General features: G+C 35.2%; 1 protein-coding gene across 1 annotated transcript; it reads left to right on the top strand.

The window, feature by feature from the left end:
• The first annotated feature begins 509 nt into the window (after positions 1-509).
• On the top strand, positions 510-18,418 carry UTS2B (urotensin 2B). The gene is made up of 5 exons (XM_027581690.1): positions 510-614; positions 6,033-6,131; positions 7,722-7,759; positions 9,074-9,164; positions 18,354-18,418. The coding sequence occupies exons 1-5, from the start codon at positions 512-514 to the stop codon at positions 18,377-18,379; spliced, it is 357 nt and encodes a 118-aa protein (XP_027437491.1). The 5' UTR covers positions 510-511; the 3' UTR covers positions 18,380-18,418.
• The last annotated feature ends 568 nt before the right edge of the window (positions 18,419-18,986 follow it).

Raw genomic sequence — 18,986 nt, 5'->3', positions numbered from 1 at the left:
ATGATTCATTTCCAATTTGAGCTCTTCCCAACTCAAATCTATTTGTTTGGTTAAAAATGAAGCAGTGATTGCAAATAACATGGGCTTTTAGGAAGACCTCCGTGGGGCTCTAAATTAGTCAAATAAAAGGCATTGTTCCCATTTCATTGTTATGAAAATCTGACCAACAGGTTCTACATTGCCAATTTTTGCTCTAAGCTTGTGTATGTGTCTGAGTGCGTGGGCGTGCATAAGAATGCCTGCTTTTAGTGAAATGGGCAGGTATGAGATATATCGATTGGGTTCTTCCTGTCATTGACCGAGTAGCAAACCTGTCACTTCTCCAAGTAGTGAATCACGTTGACAGAATGCATTACATTTTATAAGCTTTTTTCTTTGTTCAGATCATTTGTAGCTGAAGCACACTTGCCACTTTTTAAAAGTGATCTCTGCAGCATTCCAGAGCCACTGAAGTATTCATCTTGACCTGGAGAGTCCAGTTTCTCTGCTAGCACAGAAGAAGATTTTTAACATGAACAAGATCCTTTCAGCCACTCTTTGCTTTGGACTCCTAACTTTGTTATCTGTAACGATTTTTTTGGAATTGGTGCATGGACGGCCATACCTGATCCAAGGTATGTACACATGAGTCTAAAATCCTACAGATGGGTAAATAATCCTTATCCCCCTCTTTGCATTGCCTTGGTTTTTCTGCCAATATCAAAATAATACTTTAAGGCATGAGTATGATGTAATCATTAAACATCTCTTCAGAAGTTGCTGTTTTAAATTAAATGTAATCTGTGAGGCTGTTCTTCACAAGTAAATTAATTTTAACCAACATTATACTAAATTTATTTCAACAACACTATTTTTTTTCTAATTATGAAGCACATTTTTCTTACTTCTACTCTATGACCAAAGGTAGTGAATGTATAAATAGTAATACAATCAATTAACTAATATGTGCATATCATTAAAGTACCTTTGGGGAAAGAAAACAGTATTTTTATCCAATGAGATTATAAATGTTACTTATGAAAGGAGAATGGCTCAGAGAATAACACATTAGGATGGAAATTTGTGTTTGCAGAGATTTGGAAATAATAATGCATGGGGAAATCTACATAGTATTTTCAGGAGGATGATGCTAACACCCACATCATGCATTGACTGTATTTATCAGATTTCTAACATATTTACGATACTTATGTTAAATGAAGTAATTTAATCTATGACATCTACAAATATTTGCCATGTAAAGTTGGAGAAAATAAGTTTCTGCTCTTGTAATACTGTAACTTGTATTGATCTTTCTTTAAAATTTTCAATGCATTTTGTAGTGGAAATAGCTCTTCATCTGAGAATCAGTGGAGCTAAATTTAATGTTGATTTATTAGGCAAACAACCTCATTGAAACTTTTATATATTTCTTTATGTTTGAAAAATAGTAACTTAAAATAGTGCTCTCTATTTTCCCTTGTAGCTTGAGATTTTGAGGTTACTGTCATCTAACTGACCTTGATGGGAAGGAACGAGCCTTTTGTTCTACATAGAGGAAACAAATCAGAACATAATACATTTGGTTTACATGATATTGGGTTGAGAAGAGGGATCAAGTTTCTCTTTTTTAGATGGAATTCAATTTTACTAGACCATGTTGCTTAAATGTGGTTTTAGAAAAGTCAATGAGAAACAAACTGAGGGTTCTAGAGGGGAGGGGGTGGGGGGATGGGTTAGCTGGTGATGGGTATTAAGGAGGGCACGTTCTGCATGGAGCACTGGGTGTTATACGCAAACAATGAATCATGGAACGCTACATCAAAAACTAATGATGTAATGTATGGTCATTAACAACATAAAAAAAGACTAGAAGGAAGTAAGGAGGAAAGTGTAAAGCTGAAGGTTTTATGTGCTTAATTCACAATCCACTTCTGCATATTTAAGTGGAACATTTTTCACAAAAGAAAATTAATCTATTTGCCTTTCTTTACCAGTTTTGTTTCCAGTAACTACACTTGCATAACTGTCTTCAGAAAGTCTTGTCACTACCTTTTAAGGCAATCATCGTTTACAGGAATCTCTGAAGAAAAAGTTTTCTCAAAAAATTTTTTAAATATTTTTTATTCCTAAAGTTAAGATATTGTCTAAGAAATATAATAGAAAATAAGTCTTTTTTTCCTAGTTTTCATTTTTAGTTTTAAAAGATACAGTTTTAAAAGAAAAAATTACACATACTTCGACTAAGTTTCTGTCTTTGAACTAAGGTCATTTGAAAAAATAAAATAAATAAATAAATAAAAGTTAATATTGATAAAAGAAATGTTTGAAAAAAAATTACCTGAGTATAAGGGGCGCCTGGGTGTCTCAGTTGGTTAAGTGGCTGCCTTCGGCTCAGGTCACGATCCTGGGGTCCTGGGATCGAGCCCCACGTCCGGCTCCTTTCTCAGCGGAGAGCCTGCTTCTCCCTCTCCCTCTGCCTGCCACTCTGCCTACTTATGCTCTCACTCTATCTCTCTGTCAAATAAATAAATAAAATCTTTAAAAAAAATTACCTGAGTGTAGATGCATCCTTAGCACAGAAGATGGCAAATTTACCCAGACATGACAGAGTGAATGCTTTTGCAAATACACAGATAAAACTGGTTCATTACTACTTAAGATACTGACTCAAAAGATTTTATTGTCTCCTTGCTTTTCGTTCAAATTTGAAGCATTTTAGTGGAGACAGATGAGAAATTTTACCAGAAAGAAATCTGGAAACCCCCAAAATGATAAAATACTAAAAAATTAATAAATTTTTTGTAGTCTTCTGGGTCATGATATTCACTCTTCAATCTTTTGTGGTAGGCAATTTGCTCAGTGTGAGCATTACCCATCACGCTAGGCTTTTCTATAGCCCACCAAATGAAAGCTGGCAGACTGTGCCATTTGTCTTGAGTATTGACTAACACAGAAAGAACAAGGGGTGTTCTTTGTACTTTGTTAGCAGACAAATGCTTATTTGAAAAATGTGTCAAAAGACCACAATAAGTCAAACGTTTGGCTGCTTTGACAAATGTGTATATGGAGAGGAGCTCATTTTAATCATAGACAATTTAGATCAGAAAATAACCTTATGAGTAATTTAATCCTTCCCATTTACACACAAGGCAACAGATCCAAGCGAGTCCCAGAGAGAAAACTTTTCAATATGCTGCCAGTGAGAGAAGGACATCAGTGTTTGGTCTTCTGGGGTCAGAGGCGATATTTAATTTGATTCTAGAAAAATGCTGTAGAGTTGGATTTTGCTGTATCCCATATCCACGTGAAATCAGAAGTAACATTTACTACTAACATCCTAATTTTGTGAAGTCCTCAGTGAATGGTCTCATTTTTCCTCACATGTTTGCACTGTGGTAAGAACATTGAAAATCTCATTATTTCACAGGAAGAGCAATGGAGGCCCACCAAGTGCAGTGATTTTGACTGGCCAAAGACAAAATGTGAGCCATGGATAAAATCCTGACTTTTTGATTCCCAAGCTTCTATTTATATCTCTGGGACAATTTGTTTTTCAATGGGAAAATCCCTATAAATAAATAACGAGGATTTATGCAATTTTGTTTTCACTGCCAAAATAATTGTTCTTTCATTGACTTTTTTTTTTTAAGATTTTATGTATTTATTTGACAGACAGAGAGATAGCGAGAGCAAGAACACAAGTAGGGGGAGCGGGAGAGGGAGAAGCATGATTCATTGTTTGCATATAACACCCAGTGCTCCATTCAGTACATGCCCTCTTTAACACCCATCACCAGGCTAACCCATCTCCCCACGCCCCTCCCCTCTAGAACCCTCAGTTTGTTTCTCAGGGTCCATAGTTTCTCATGGTTCGTCTCCCCCTCCGATTTCCTCCCCTACATTTTTCCCTTCCTGCTATCTTCTTCTTCTTCTTTTTTTTTTTTTAACATATAATGTATTATTTGTTTCAGAGGTACAGGTCTGTGATTGAACAGTCTTACACAATTCACAGCACTCACCATAGCACACACCCTTCCCAATGTCAATCACCCAGCCATGCCATCCCTCCCGCCCCCTACCAGTCTAGCAACCCTCAGTTTGTTTTCTGAGATTAAGAATTCCTCATATCAATGAGATCATATGATGCATGTCTTTCTCTGATTGACTTATTTTGCTCAGCATAATACCCTCCAGTTCCATCCACGTCATTACAAATGGCAAGATTTCATTCCTTGTGATGGCTGCATAATATTCCATTGTATATATATATACACCACATCTTCTTTATCCATTCATCTGTTGATGGACATCTTGGCTCTTTCCATAGTCTGGCTTCTAGTCTTTTTTAAAAATATTTTTTCTTTTTTTTATTATGATTTTATGTATTCATTTGAAACACAGAGATACAGAGAGAGAGAGAGAAAGAGCATGAGTAGGGGGAGGGCATGGGGAGGGGGAGAGGCAGAGGGGGAGGGAGAAGCAGGCTCCCCGCTGAGCCAGAAGAGGGGCAGAGCTGGACGTGGGGCTCCATCCCAGGACCCTGGGATCATGACCCGAGGCAAAGGCAGACTCTCAACCATCTGAGCCACCCAGGTGCCCCACTTCATTTTAGTCTTATACTTTCTCTAGTTGAGGCAATGAATCAGTTTCTCTTATGACAGTTCTCTTTCTGAAATAAGTAGCCATTATCATCTGGCTATAATATGTACCTTATGTCTTTTTCAAATTGTAGCATTTTAAAGTTTATGATTTAATGTTTTCATAAACAACTGTAGTAACAATTACCTATTGCATGGCCATGTCTTAAACTAAACTATCTCTGAGGGTCTTCATTTAATTAATGTGAAGCAAAAGTTCCATTGATATTCTATTAGTGTTTTAATTAATCAATAGAAAAAAACAGAATGTCACAGATAATTTCTATGTTTATGAAGTAAAGGAAATTGAAGAGCTGAGCACCAGTGAACTATGTTCGGTCAGTGTGGAAACAATGCTGTCACTTGCCCCAAGTCATCCATTTGCTTCCTCACCAAAGCTTCTCATTCCTTTCATTAGTCTCTTAGTCCTTTGAGTTCATCAGTAAACATTTTGTAGACACAGGAAAGGCAGATGATTCCACGGAATAATATAGTCAAGTCATGAGCCATTTCTGTAGCTACAAACACAATATTCTCACTTTTAAACTTCAAACTCACAAATCTACCTTCTGTTCACACTGTCAGCTAGTATGAGGAGCTAGGAAATGGGGAAGATGATCCGATAGAAGTTCTATGATAAAGGTTTGATTTTTCAGGCCACCTCACAAGAGTTTATTTTGTTTGTAATACACTAGTTGTTATTTCAATTGCATTATTTGTTAATAGATATCTTGTTGAGTCTTCATGTTTTATAGCTTGAGTAAAGGCTATTGTCCTGATTTCTACTCCAGAATAAAGATATTTACAAAAATGTGGGTGATATTTCTATTTTTAAAGTGCTGAAAGAGTTGAGCATCTAATCAATGAATGGGCTGGGAGGGAAACTGACAAAGATGGAAAGATGTCAATAGGGAGAAAATAGACATCATACCACCTCTTCCACAGGTTTCCCTAGATGGTTTAAAGGCACTCTCCGAACACAAAATGGCTCATATTTAAATGTGTATAGCAAATAAAATCTTAAAATCAAAAATTATTTTTTCTTTAAAAATATAACTTTTATGTTTTTCATATTAAACACAAGAGTAGAAAATTTGAACAATGTGGGTAAAAAATAAATTTACCTGCGATTCTACTACCTAGGAATGATGGCAGGTAAATTTTAGGGTGTCATCCTCCAGACATACTGTCTCTCCCTCTTCCTCTCTCACAATCTCTCTTTGAGTGCTCCAATACATTCAATGATTTTTTTTTTTAACAGCCCATCGTTTTGGATTACACACCTTTCTCCACACCCCTTTTATTGGTGACTATATGCATTGATAGTTACCTGTAAAATGTATTTAATTAGAAATACTTTCAGTGACACAGATTGAAAATAGAGGTTTTATTACACTGAGGTGATTATTACAGGGAATGAATCATTTCCAGATAAAGAAGATACAAATCGTGAAGAACTACTGTTGGCTCTACTGAAAAAAACTTTTGATTTCCAAAGACCTTCTAACATTGGTGAGTCAAGAAGTTTTTCTGTCCTCTGACTTGCTCTTTCTAAATGCATATTTATATTAAATAAAATAATAGGTACTCCCTTTTATGCTGCACTGATGGCTTAAGTGTTTTTATTATTTCATATTCATGCTAAAAGCAATGGCATTATTAACAAATATTAAAATCCTATTTTCTTCAATTAGAAGGTCCCAGTGGGATCGGTAACCATCTAGTTACACACCAGTGATCTTTACTCATATTTTCTTCCTATCTCTGCAAATCCTCACTGGTACAGTTAATATATATATGTATATATTTTTTTACTATATGCTTCACATCTGTTCATAGGTTTCCACTAGAAATTTCACAAATTAACTGCAGTCTCATAGCAGTTTTAACACATTTTGCAATCAAATTCTCCCAATGTGGGAAATGGATGGAGTATAAACCATTGGGAAATGTAAACTACACCAATTGAGATTTTTTTTTTTCTTTGAAGAACAGGAGAATCTAATTTACAATTATGTGTGAGAATGTTCTCCAAGAAATGACAAATACTGTCAGAAATTTAGTAAGTCTAGCCTGAGAGAAAATGTGACAACATGTTAATGTGATATACTCTCAGAAAACATCTGGGCTTCTGAAGAAAATGTCTATTCATGGGACAATGTGCTGACTACAACAATATCTTAATAAATACTTCAAAAATACAACATTTTAAAATTAGAAGTAAAATATTATCATTGAAGAAAATGAATGAAATTATAAAAAAGAAAAATTTATACTCAAACTGTAAGGGAGGGAATTACTATTTATATTTTGGGCTTATCTTTCTCAATTGAATTATACAGATGCTGGTGTCCTGCTTTTTTCACTTAATATTGTTTCAGAAGATTTCCTTATGTCAGTAAAATAGTTTATTTCTAAATAATAGTGTTTATTAGAACTATGGTCTATTTTATTTTACATTGATTTTTTTTTAAAAGACTTTATTTATTTGACAAGGACAGAGAGAGAGAGAGAGAGTGAGCATGAGCACAGGCAGAGGGAGAAGCAGACTCCCTGCCCAGGCTTGATTCCAAGATCCTGTGTTTAGGACCTGAACCGAAGGCAGACATTTAACCGACTGAGCCACCCAGGCACCCCAGAGCTATGGCCTATTTTATTTTATTATTTTTTTAAAGATTTTATTTATTTATTTGAGAGAGAGAGAATGAGAGACAGAGAGCACGAGAGGGAAGAGGGCAGAGGGAGAAGCAGACTCCCCGCTGAGCAGGGAGCCCGATGCGGGCCTCGATCCCGGGACTCCAGGATCATGACCTGAGCCCAAGGCAGTCGCTTAACCAACTGAGCCACCCAGGCGCCCATGGCCTATTTTAGAAAGCTTTGTGCTTATTGCTAGAAATTAGGTATTTTCTCATTATATAACTGGTTGCAATTCAATATTATAGGCATTGAGAAAACATTTGGGTTTTATATCAGGGATGATGTGTGGTCTTAAATCATATGAAAAAGACCTTTGCCTTTCACATAAGATCCTGAATGTGTGTCCTGAAGTGAATCAAATATTACTTGCAATGCAATTTTTCATATGACCAATGTATCTTGCAGATAGAGAACTGGTTAACAAATTGGAAGAACTTAACCAGGTGAGAATGTGAAATACTTACATTTCAATTTTAATAATAATTCTAAGGCATTTTCTTTTCTTTGGGCATAGTTTGAAAAATTATTAGTACTATACTGTAAAATTTTTGTATTCCTGCTAGAGAAAGAGTAAAGTTATTCACTAGGGAAAAAAAAAAATAGTCAAATTACACTTAAAAAAATCAAGAAAAAAAAAAAAAACCAAAACAAAACTATATATAGCTGAAGTGATCTTGAGATAAAATGTGTAGAAAATCTGGATTCTCATCCCAGCTCTCCAATTACCTAACTATAAGACCTTGGAAAAATTAAGATTTTCTGGATTTAAATCTCTTCATCTGTAAAATGGGAAGCTATACTTAGATTGGTGATTTTCAATAATATGCTTATTATTTTTAAAAGTAGAAATACTTTTTCCCAAATCAATTGGATGTGGTCCTAGTAAATGAAGCATATGAAGGTGGAGCTGTCCTGCTTAAAGCAGCTGGTTGGGGACCTGAAGGGTCATCTTCCTGACCTGCTTTCAGCCCTCCTGATAGGGAGTCCCTTAGCAGCCTTATTCGCCCACTGCTTGACATGCTGGGAAGAAAATTTGAAAAATCACCAGATTAGATGATTTCAAAACTTGTCCACATACATGCATGCAAATCCATTATTATACAAACCGTGTGGCTGTTTGGGAGAGAGAGAATCATGCCCCATCACTCTGAGTAGGTCACACATGGACACCCTTAGCAGCCAGGCTGAACTCTATTTTGGAGTAGAGTTCAAAAAGAAGTAGGTCTTCAGGGCATGGGCAATCAGAGAGCTTGCTAAAAATTAACATGGGTTTTATTCCAGGTAAAAACCATAGGGCCTCAAAATAATCACTTCCTGCTGGAAAGGAGAAATATTTCAGGAAATTCAAACATTTATATAACTCTTTGGAGCTCCTTAAGAGAACTGCTCGTTAGAGGTGACATAAAATCCAGTCCGGCAACACAGGCTGTATTAACAGGCTCCCCATTAATTAACACCCAGAGTGGACTTCCTTCACTATAAACTGTTTTTTTTTCCCCCCTGATATCCTGTTGAGTCATGTACCTTTCCCAGCCAGTCTCTAAATACATTTCCTTGGATTTTTCCATTTAATTATTTTTGTTTATTTTCTTTATTACTTTTTCTCCTTTTCCCTTCCTTTTTTTCTCCTTTCTTTCTTCCTTTCTTCCATTTTTCCTACTCTTTTTCCTTTCTTATTCTAATTATTCCTCTTCTTCAACAGAAAGCAGCATTGTTCTTATTAAAGATTAATACTTTTTATATTTGATTCTTAACAGTTGGAAAAGCTAAAAGAGCAGTTCATGGCGGCAAAAGATGCTGAGATATCCTATGCTATAGATGGTCTATCTTCCCATCCAAATAAGCGAGGTAAATTTTCATTTCAGTTTTAAAATTGACATCTGAAAGATTACTTTTGCAATTATTACTAAGAGGGAAGAGGTTAACTTGACATTTCTTAACCCTATGGTGATTGTCAAGACCAGGGTTCCTATTTTTAAAAAAGATGCCAATGAATATGTTCCCATATGAATATATATATCTGAGCTCTGTCATGTTTACAGGAGTGGATAATAATGTCTTACGTTCCAGGTTTAAGTAAAATAGGCCCTTATTGCCTCAAATTGTGAACTACGGCTTGCTATTTTGCTTAAAGACTGGAGTTGGGAGAATCACAAATAGAAGCAATCAGGTTTTAAATCAATTCAAATTTTAGAACATCTTTATTGAAGTAAGGAGAACCCTCATTGCTCTAACACTGGGTTCAAGGTTTGAATCATAACATTTAATTTTAGAAAGATTTGTCTTTTGGATCCCTCTTATTTTTTATAACATTTCTTGGGAAATTCTTGTTTCTTGCTGAATTGATTCTTATATTTGAAAAATGTGTATGTTTATTTCTCCATTCATATAGTGATGTGAGCCTTCCTAAGACTCATTTTATTTATTTACATTTTTCCTCTCCTCCCAGATTTGTCTTTAACTTGTTCAAAAACCTATTTCACAATGCTACTAAGTGGCAAGAGGATGCACTGGTATTATTTAAATGCTTAGCCTATACCAGACATTTTATACTTAAAGATGTCAAAATATTGTGGCTAAATACACAGGCTCTAGAGCTAAACTGCCTGGGTCCAAATCAACATTGACATTCCCTACCTGTGTGACCTTGAGCAATTATGTAACTTCTTGTGTCTCATTTTCTTTGCCCCCAAATGCAAATTGTAACAATAATTATCTTTATGAGATTGTCGGGAGGATTTGATGAGTAAATATATGAAAGGCGTTTAGAGTAATGCCTGGCATATAGTAAGTACTATGTAAGCCTAACTTGTTTTTTGTGGTTTTGATCAGTACTATAATTATTATTTTATTTTCATCATAAACACCATAGGATAGCTATTACTACGCTTATTTTATAGATGAGGAAATTACATCTCAGAGAAGTGAAATTATATGCCAAAAATAACCCAACTGCTAAGTGACTCAGCTAGTGAGCCTGAAGGAGAGGGTAGTAGAAGATGAATTGGAAGCTGTAAGGGAGAGAACCTTCAGGACTAAGGTCAGAACCTAAGGACTTTAGCTTTTACTGGGTATCATATGGGACGTCACTGGAAACTTGTAGCAAAAGGAGTAATATGAGATAAGTTTTAACAGAACCACTCTGATGCTTCATGGAGAATATACTGCAAAAGATGGGCAAAGGTAGAAGCAGAGAAACCATTAATGAAGAGAATTTAGTGGTTCAGATGGTAAGTGGTAGTAGCTTGGATTAGGGTTACAGTAGTGAATCGATAAGAAGGGGTCTGATTCTGGATATAATTTGAATTTAAAAAATCATCAAAATTTGTTGTAGGATTACATGTGGTTTGTGTTTTTTAAAAAAGGGAAGGCATCAACAATGATTCCAAAGTTTTTGTTTTAAGCAACTAGGAAAAAGAGGGCAATTTCTATTTATTGAGCCAAAGGCAGCTGGAAGAGGAAAAAGTTTGGTGGTCTAGAAGGTTTGGGATAGAGATTTATTGGCCCTTCCTATAATTAGCATAGCTTAGGCTATTATGTGGTACCAGTTTTAATCCAAATCTCAGAGGCCTATTATATAATAAAGTCCAATGCATGTCGTACAACACTCTTCTATTTTCTGACTATATCATCTAGAAGGTTGTTATATCTTGACTGTCCCTAATATTGCCAAGACACAGGAAAGGGATAGAGGACACATCCTAGCTCCAAACTGCCTCAGTTCAGTGACAAGTGTCACACTTCTCCTGAAGTCCATTGGCTAGAATTAGTCATGTGGGCTGCCACCAAACTATTGGCAAGATAGGCTGAGAAATTTTAGGAAGTACATATAATACTTGGGGAGCACTGCCTCTACCACACACAGTCAATCCTTCGATCTCTGCTTAACCACATAGACTATACTCAACCTATTGCCATTAGAGACAATCCCAGATCTCTTTCACTGACTGAACCCAGAACAAAGGACAGTGTCTCCAGGAGGAGATACTTACTAGTCTTCATCAGCTACAATGTGGCTTCTTCCTCTTCATTCACAGACCTGTTAGCTAAAAGGACAAATCCACTAATTGGTAGAGGACCAAGGACGGGATAATCCCTTTCATAAAAGAAATGAACAAGACACAGAGTGCTACCCTCCAACAATTCTGAAATCCCACTAGGCAAATATTATAAAGATCTCCTACCCTGGGGATGAGAAAAGGTGTCTTGGCTGGAGCCTGTAATACCTAGGAGGAGTCATTTGCCCATTGTAATGCTTCACTGGTGGCACTGTTTGTGGTTTTTGCTTCTTCATTTTTATCCCTGGACACATCTTATGTGCCGCTTGGGGATTATTCCCTTCTCCAGGATGGCACAGTTTTCTCAGGTCTTATCCTACTTTTGCAAAGTTGGAAGCCCAAGGTTTATTTTGTCTTTAAATGTCAAAGATATTTTTATTTTAGGCTTTATGGTTTCTTTGACAACGATGTTCTTTCAAAAATTTAGAAAGCTTCTCATGTACTTGCTCCATGCAAATACTTTTTAAAAAAGCAATTTTAATTATTCTGCATTCTTACCCCCAACTTAGTAGCTGTTGCTTTGAAAGTGTCTGGAACATACCTTAAAGACTATATGCTTGATCTGATTTTTGCCCTGAGTTCTTTATTCCAGCTGCTATTTACAGAGCCTCTGTTGCTTGGAGTAGTTTTGAATCTCATTTTATAGTGTTTGGGATCTAGAAGAGTTTAGTTCTTTCAACATTTTGAGACCTTGTATTTCTGGACTCTCTTTATTCCCTTTGTATTTGTTGTCAAATTGTATTTGGGGATAAATTAGGCAAACTACATTAGCAAACTAACCTTACAATCTCAGTGAATTAGCTTGCTTTAAGATTTATTTTTTGATTACATGAAGTCTCATGTATGTTGGTCATTTTCCTTTACTCTGTATCTACTCTATGTGTCTCTGTAGTAGAACAGGAGAGAAATGGAGGTAAACACACTCTTAACTGCCAAAATTAGGCACATGATCTTAATCTAACTTAATAACCTCAGGGAATCACCTGTTATAATTGTTCTAGTTTATTTATTATTAGTTATTGTTGTTAATCTCTTACTGTGTCCAGTTTGTAAACTAAACTTTATCATGGGTATGTATGTATAGGAAAAAACATAGTATTTATAGCATTCAGTACTACCTCCAGTTTGAGGCATCCACTGGGGGTCTTGAAACATACATCCCACAGATAAGGGGGGACTTCTGTAGTGATCTGAGTAGACCATTGAATATATAAATTTGAAGTTTAGGGAAGCAGCTCATATTGGAGATATAAATTTGATAGTTATCAACATATCAATATTGCTTAGTATTTTGATCAGACCATCTAAGGAATGACTCTAGATGTAAAAAAGAAGACTGCCAGGGCTGAAGCCCAAATGATTCCAAGGTTAGAGTTTGGGCAGACAAGAGAATCAGCAAAGGAGACTTAATAGGAGTAGCTACCAAGGAAGGAAGTGACAAAGAAAGGAAGACTGTACTGTTTCCAGGAAGTAATGAAAGTGTATTTAAAGCTATAATATGTCCAGTAAGTTGACAACTGCAACTTTCCTTCTGAACAGGAATGAAAGATTATTAATGGCTTTGACAAGAATTGTTTGGTGGACTTTGGGCTAAAGAGAACATGATAAAACAATATTTTTATCATTAGTCAGGAACCACTGACAATAGACACCACATTTGAGAAATTTTGTTCTAAAGGATAGAAAAAATTGGGATATTAGCTAGACAAGTTTGAAGGTGGGTCAAAGAAACTTCTTTGTTTTTAAGCAAGGAGATATTAAAACATATTTGTATGTAGTAGGAATAAAATAAATATTTGTGGTGATAAACATATGAAGTAGATGCCCAGGTTAGGTCACAAAAACAACCCACATTATATTTAAACTGTGGTTCTACTGCATAATTAGAAGTTGTCTACTATAAATAACATTGTGTGAAGTTAAAATGGACCCAGAGATTCAGCTAATGCAATAGTAACTTATACTTACTGGGGAATATTATAGTTTGCTTTAATCATTTAGTATATAACTGATAGACACCTGCTAAATTCACTAAGAATGGTGCTGTCTAATGTAATAAAATACAACATCTTTTCATGATAAAAACAGGTTGGGTATTGAAGGAACATGCCTCAACATAGTAAAGGCCATATATAACAAACCCACAGTTAATATCATATTCAATGGAGAAAAATTGAAAGGGATTTCTCTGAGTTTGGGAACAAGACGAGGTTGCCCACTCTCACCACTTCTATTCAATATGGTACTGGAAGTCCTAGGTAGAGCAATTAGGAAAGACAAAGAAATAAAAGGCATCCAAATTGGGAAGGAAGAAGTAAAACTGTCACTAATTACTGATGATATGATCTTATATATACAAAATCCCCAAAAGTCAATCAAAAACCTATTGAAATGAATTAATGATACTTCAATAAGGTGGCAGATTACAAAATCAACCGACAGAAATCAGTGGGATTCCTTTATACTAATGATGAAGCATTGGAAAAATAATCCCAATTGTAACAGCACCAAAAACAATAAAATACTTAGGAATAAAATTTTATTGAATTATAGTTGATATACAATATTATTTTAGTTTCAGGTATTCAGCATAGTAATACAACATTAGGAAGTTATCACCAGGATAAATCTATCCACCATCTGTTACCATATAAAGTTTTTAAATATTTTTAACTATATTCCCTATGCTGTACATTGTATCCCCATATCTTATTTACTTTATAACTGGGAGTTTGTACCTTTTAATCCCCTTCCTCTATTTCACTCCTTCCCTTCTGCAGCTGCCAGATTATTCTCTGTATCTAAGAGTCTGTTTCTGTTTTGTTTTGTTTGTTCATTTGTTTTATTTTTTAGAGTTTACATATAAGTGAAATCATATGGTCTTTGACTTATTTTATTTGGCTTAATACCCTTTAGGTCCATCCATGTTGTCACAAATGGCAAAATTTCATTTTTTAATGGATATTCCATCGTGTGTGTGTGTGTAATCAATCTTCCTATCTATTCATCTATTGATGGACACTTAGATTGCTTCTATACCTTGGCTATTGTAAATAATGCTGCAATCAACATAGGGATGCATGTAGTTTTTTAAATTACTCCTTCCATTTTCTTCAGTTAAATACCCAGAAGTAAAATTGCTGTATCATATGATAGTTCTATTTTTAATTTTTGAGGAACATCCATACTGTTTTCCATAGTGGTTGCACAATTTTGCATTCCCACCAACAGTGCATGAAGATTCCTTTTTCTCCACATCTTTGCCAACAGCTGTTATTTATTTATTTATTTATTTATTTATTTATTTATTTATTTATTTATTTTCATAACAGCCATTCTGACAGGTATAAGGTGATATCTCATTGTGGTTTTGATTTGCATTTCTCTGATGATTAGTGATATTGAACATCTTTTCATATGTCTGTTGGCCATTGTACGGATTCCTTGGAGAAATGTTTATTCAGGCCCTCTGTCCATTTACTTAGGAAAAAATTTAACCAAGGAAGTGAAAGATCTGCACCATGAAAACTATAAGACTTTGCTGAAAGAAATTGAAGAAGACACAAACAAATGGAAAGAAATCTGTGTTCAGAGACTGGAATAATAAATATTGTTAAAATAGCCATATTCCCCAAAGCCATCTATAGATTCCATGCAATCCTCACCAAAATACCAAAGGCATTATTCACAGAAATAGGAGAAATAATCCTAAAATTTATGTGGAACAACAAAAGACTCCAAATAGCCAAAATATTCTGAGGATAAAAGAACAAAAACTGATTTCAAACTATACTATAAAGCCATAGTAATAAAAACAGTGTGGTACTGGCACAAAAATAGACATACAGGTGAGTGAAACAGAGCAGAAAGCCTAGAATTAAACCCTGGCATATAGAGTCAACTAATACTCAACAAGGGAGCCATGAACACCCAACGGGAGAAGGATAGTCCTTCAAAAAATGATGCTGTGAAAGTTGGAGAAACACCTGCCAAACAATGAAATTGGACCCTGATGTCATACCACTCACAAAAATTCACTTGAAGTGAATAAAAGACTTAAACATAGACCTGATAACATACAACGCCTCTGAGAAAATATAGAGCAGTAGCTTATCAATACTGGTCTCGGTAATGACTTTTTGGACATGACATCAAAAGCACAAGCAACAAAAGCAAAAATTAACAAGTGGGACCACATCAAACTCAAAGGTTTCTGCAGAGCACAAGAAACAACAAAATGAAATGGCAGGCTATGGAATGGAAGAAAATTTTAGCAAAGCATATATTGGATAAGAGGTTAATATCTAAAAAATATAAAGAACACAACTTAATAACAACAGGAAAACCCCTAAAAACATCTAATTAAAAATGGGCAGAAGAACTAAATAGATATTTTTTTTTCTGAAAAGGATATCAAAATAGCCAAAAGACACATAAAAGATGCTCAATATCACTACTCAGCAGGGAAATGCAAATCAGAAACAGTGAGATGTCACCTCACTCCTGTTAGAATGGCTGTCATCAAGAAGACAAGAGACAAGGAGTGAAGGTGAGAATGTGGTGAAAAGGAACTCTTCTACACTATTGGTAGGAGTGTAAACTGGTCCAACCTCTATGGAAAACAACATGAAAGTTCCTCAAAAAATTAAAAATAGATTTACCATATGACCCAACACTTCCACTTCCAGGTATATATCAATGGATGAATGGATGAAAATGGTGTGTGTTGTGTGTGTGTGTGTGTGTGTGTGTGTGTGTGTGCGTGTATAATGGAATGTTATTCAACCATGAGAAAGGAGGATAACTTGCTATTTCCAATGACCTGGATGAAACGAGCACATTATGCTAAGCAAATAAGTCAGACAGAGAAAGACAAGTACTGTATGATATCACTTGTATCTGGAATCTAAAAAAGTCAAACCTATGAAAAACCAAAGAGGAAAATGGTGGTAACCAGGGGATCATGGAGGCAAGGGGTTTGGATAAGATTGATTGTGTTTAAGTATATAAACTTGTTATGAGCAGTAAATAAGTCATAGAAATCTAATGCAGTGTAATGAAAAGTGGACAATAATACTGTACTATAAAGATGTAATTTGACATAGACTACTTCAATCATATTACAATAGAGAAATTTATCAAAGTAACACACTGTACACCTTAAATTTACAAAATGTAATGTCAAATTATCAAATAAAAAAAAAGAAGAAGAAAGAAAAAGTCTCCTTAGCTCTCACTCTGGTCTATTTACTTAGCTGCACTCCTAATGACTTTAGCTTTTTGGATTCAGAAGCTGACGTAGGATAGAAGCAGCACATTTGAAGAAACTTGGGGATGGGAGATGAAAAAGAAATATATAGCTGTCCAACACATAGCATCCTGATGAAAACAGGGTTACCAGAGTGAACCGAACAGACATCAGATGACACTAGAATGCTAGCAAAAGATTTCCTTCACATGATGATACATGATAAATAAGCACTGAAGAGTTTGGCTCTACTGGGGATGTCATCATTCATGACACTTCTTTTCATCCAAGTCCAGAAAATTTCCCTAACTATATTCCATTGCATACTTAATCTAGCTACTCATGAGTAATTTTTGGATATGTGTACATTTATATTTTCCTGACAGACTGAGATATTCAATGATATCTGAAGGCAAGGGCAGTGATGATAACTTTCCGAAGCACACTATAAAGAGAAGACTGGAGTAGTGGGCCAGGCTCCTCAGTTTAATGTCTGAAAATAAACTCCTTTCATAGGATTTGAATGTGGGTTCATTTAAAGGAAGCTGTGGCTCTTGTAGAAATGAAAAGTAGACTCTGAGTGCTGTCATAACACTGTGTGTGTAGGTGGTGATGAACTTGAGGGTTCCAGGTTAGAGAGTGAATAGAGAGAAAGGGAAACCTGGCAAGCAGACAGATTTTCATCATTTATTTCAAATAGTATTTCAAAGAGTATCTTTTTAAACTCTTTTTCATTGGGCATCCCATTCATCAATTGTGAATCAAAGACCTGTCTCCCCGAGGTCTTAATTTTATAAACCATTTAGTTTGAAGGAAATTAGAGAAATTTATAATTAGTCTATGAAGCTACTAAAAGTCAGGTGATTGGGAACAACCTACAGAAGATTTAAAATGACTCATTCATGCATTTGAAGATTAAAATACTGCTTTTTATTTTTATTTTTTTAATTTAATATAATTTTATTATGTTATGTTTTTGATGTAGTGATCCACGATTCATTGTTTTCGTGTAACACCCAGTGCTCCATGCAGTACGTGCCCTCCTTAATACCCATCACCGGGTACCCCCCTCCCATTCCCATCTCCACACCTCCCTCCCCTCTGAAACCCTCAGTTTGTTTCTCGGAATTAAAATACTGTTAGAATTGGTCTGATTTTTCTTAAGCATCATTTTTATGATCAGAATGTGAAGACTCAATGTGACAATTAAATTGCTTAAATAACATTTAGTGATCTGCAAAGTGAACTTTAAACTCTCTTCCTTCCTTTCCCCCCAGTAAATTGAAACATATTTATCATAGTTTTTACTCATGTGACTTCCTCTTTGAAATTTCAGTTACCCCAAATATAAAACAGAGGGATGTATCTAATAGGATGACCTACTGTAATCTCTGAACTGTATTACATGCATTATCATGTAGAACAGTGCTATCCAATAGAACTTTCTGTGATGATGTGACCATTCTCTAATGCAGTGCCCATTATGGTAGTCACTGGCTACAAGTCACTATTGAGTACTCTAAATGTGGTTAGTGTGATGGAGAAGCTGAATTTTCAAATTTTATTTAATTTTAATTAATTTGCAGATTCACATGAGGCTAATAACAACCATATAGAACATTCCTTTTACAAAACTCTCTCATACTGAGGCACACATAACCTACTTTATTGAAATGTAATATCGCATCAAATATCCTCTTAATAAAGAATTTGTTTTGCTTTCTCTTTTAGCCTGCTTTTGGAAATACTGTGTCTGAAGTTTGTTCTCTGGATACAAAAAGAACACTAGAAAAAAGATACACAACTACTCACTACTGCTTGAAGATTGTAGCTCTTTTAAGCATAAAGAAACAGTGGCATTTATTCTGCCTATTGTATACTTAAGGTTTAAGTTGTGAATAATGACAAATCAGTTGTACTTTTGCCTGGCATGGGCTATCAAATGGCCTTGTAGTGATCAAGTTGACAGTGTTGTATCTAATTATTATCAATTAAAATATTTTAAAAAGCACTTTGGAAAATTAAAATAAATTATATTGTCTCAATTTATGGAAGAAATATGCATCATTGTCCTTTCTCTTTCTTATGATTGTGCTGGCTACTATCTCTTTTCTGTTCATTTGGACAACTGTCACTGAAACTACTACAACCAAATGGATACATTACTAGAAAGCAGGAATGTATGGTTTATTGGACTGTAGGAGAAAGTAGTACTAGGTGTCTCAGAGATAGATACTAAGAAAACTTTCTTACAAAACAATTTGCCTTTTGGTTTCTTAATTCTCATCTCTGCCTTCTCCACAGCATCATGAACTATTTGAGATTCAGCATGTCTGTAAGAGATTACACTCATTGTGCTAAAAA

Source organism: Zalophus californianus, chromosome 1 (genome assembly GCF_009762305.2).
Source record: "Zalophus californianus isolate mZalCal1 chromosome 1, mZalCal1.pri.v2, whole genome shotgun sequence".
NCBI lineage: Eukaryota > Metazoa > Chordata > Mammalia > Carnivora > Otariidae > Zalophus > Zalophus californianus.
The sequence above is the reverse complement of the archived record's forward strand: the minus strand, read 5'-3'. Positions and strand labels throughout refer to the sequence as shown.

Bases quoted from the DNA above. Each gene is read 5' to 3' on its own strand.
- UTS2B (XM_027581690.1), top strand. From the start codon at position 512: ATGAACAAGATCCTTTCAGCCACTCTTTGCTTTGGACTCCTAACTTTG. The intron at 615-6,032 runs GTATGTACACAT...TGATTATTACAG, and splicing joins ACGGCCATACCTGATCCAAG to GGAATGAATCATTTCCAGAT. The intron at 7,760-9,073 runs GTGAGAATGTGA...GATTCTTAACAG, and splicing joins AATTGGAAGAACTTAACCAG to TTGGAAAAGCTAAAAGAGCA.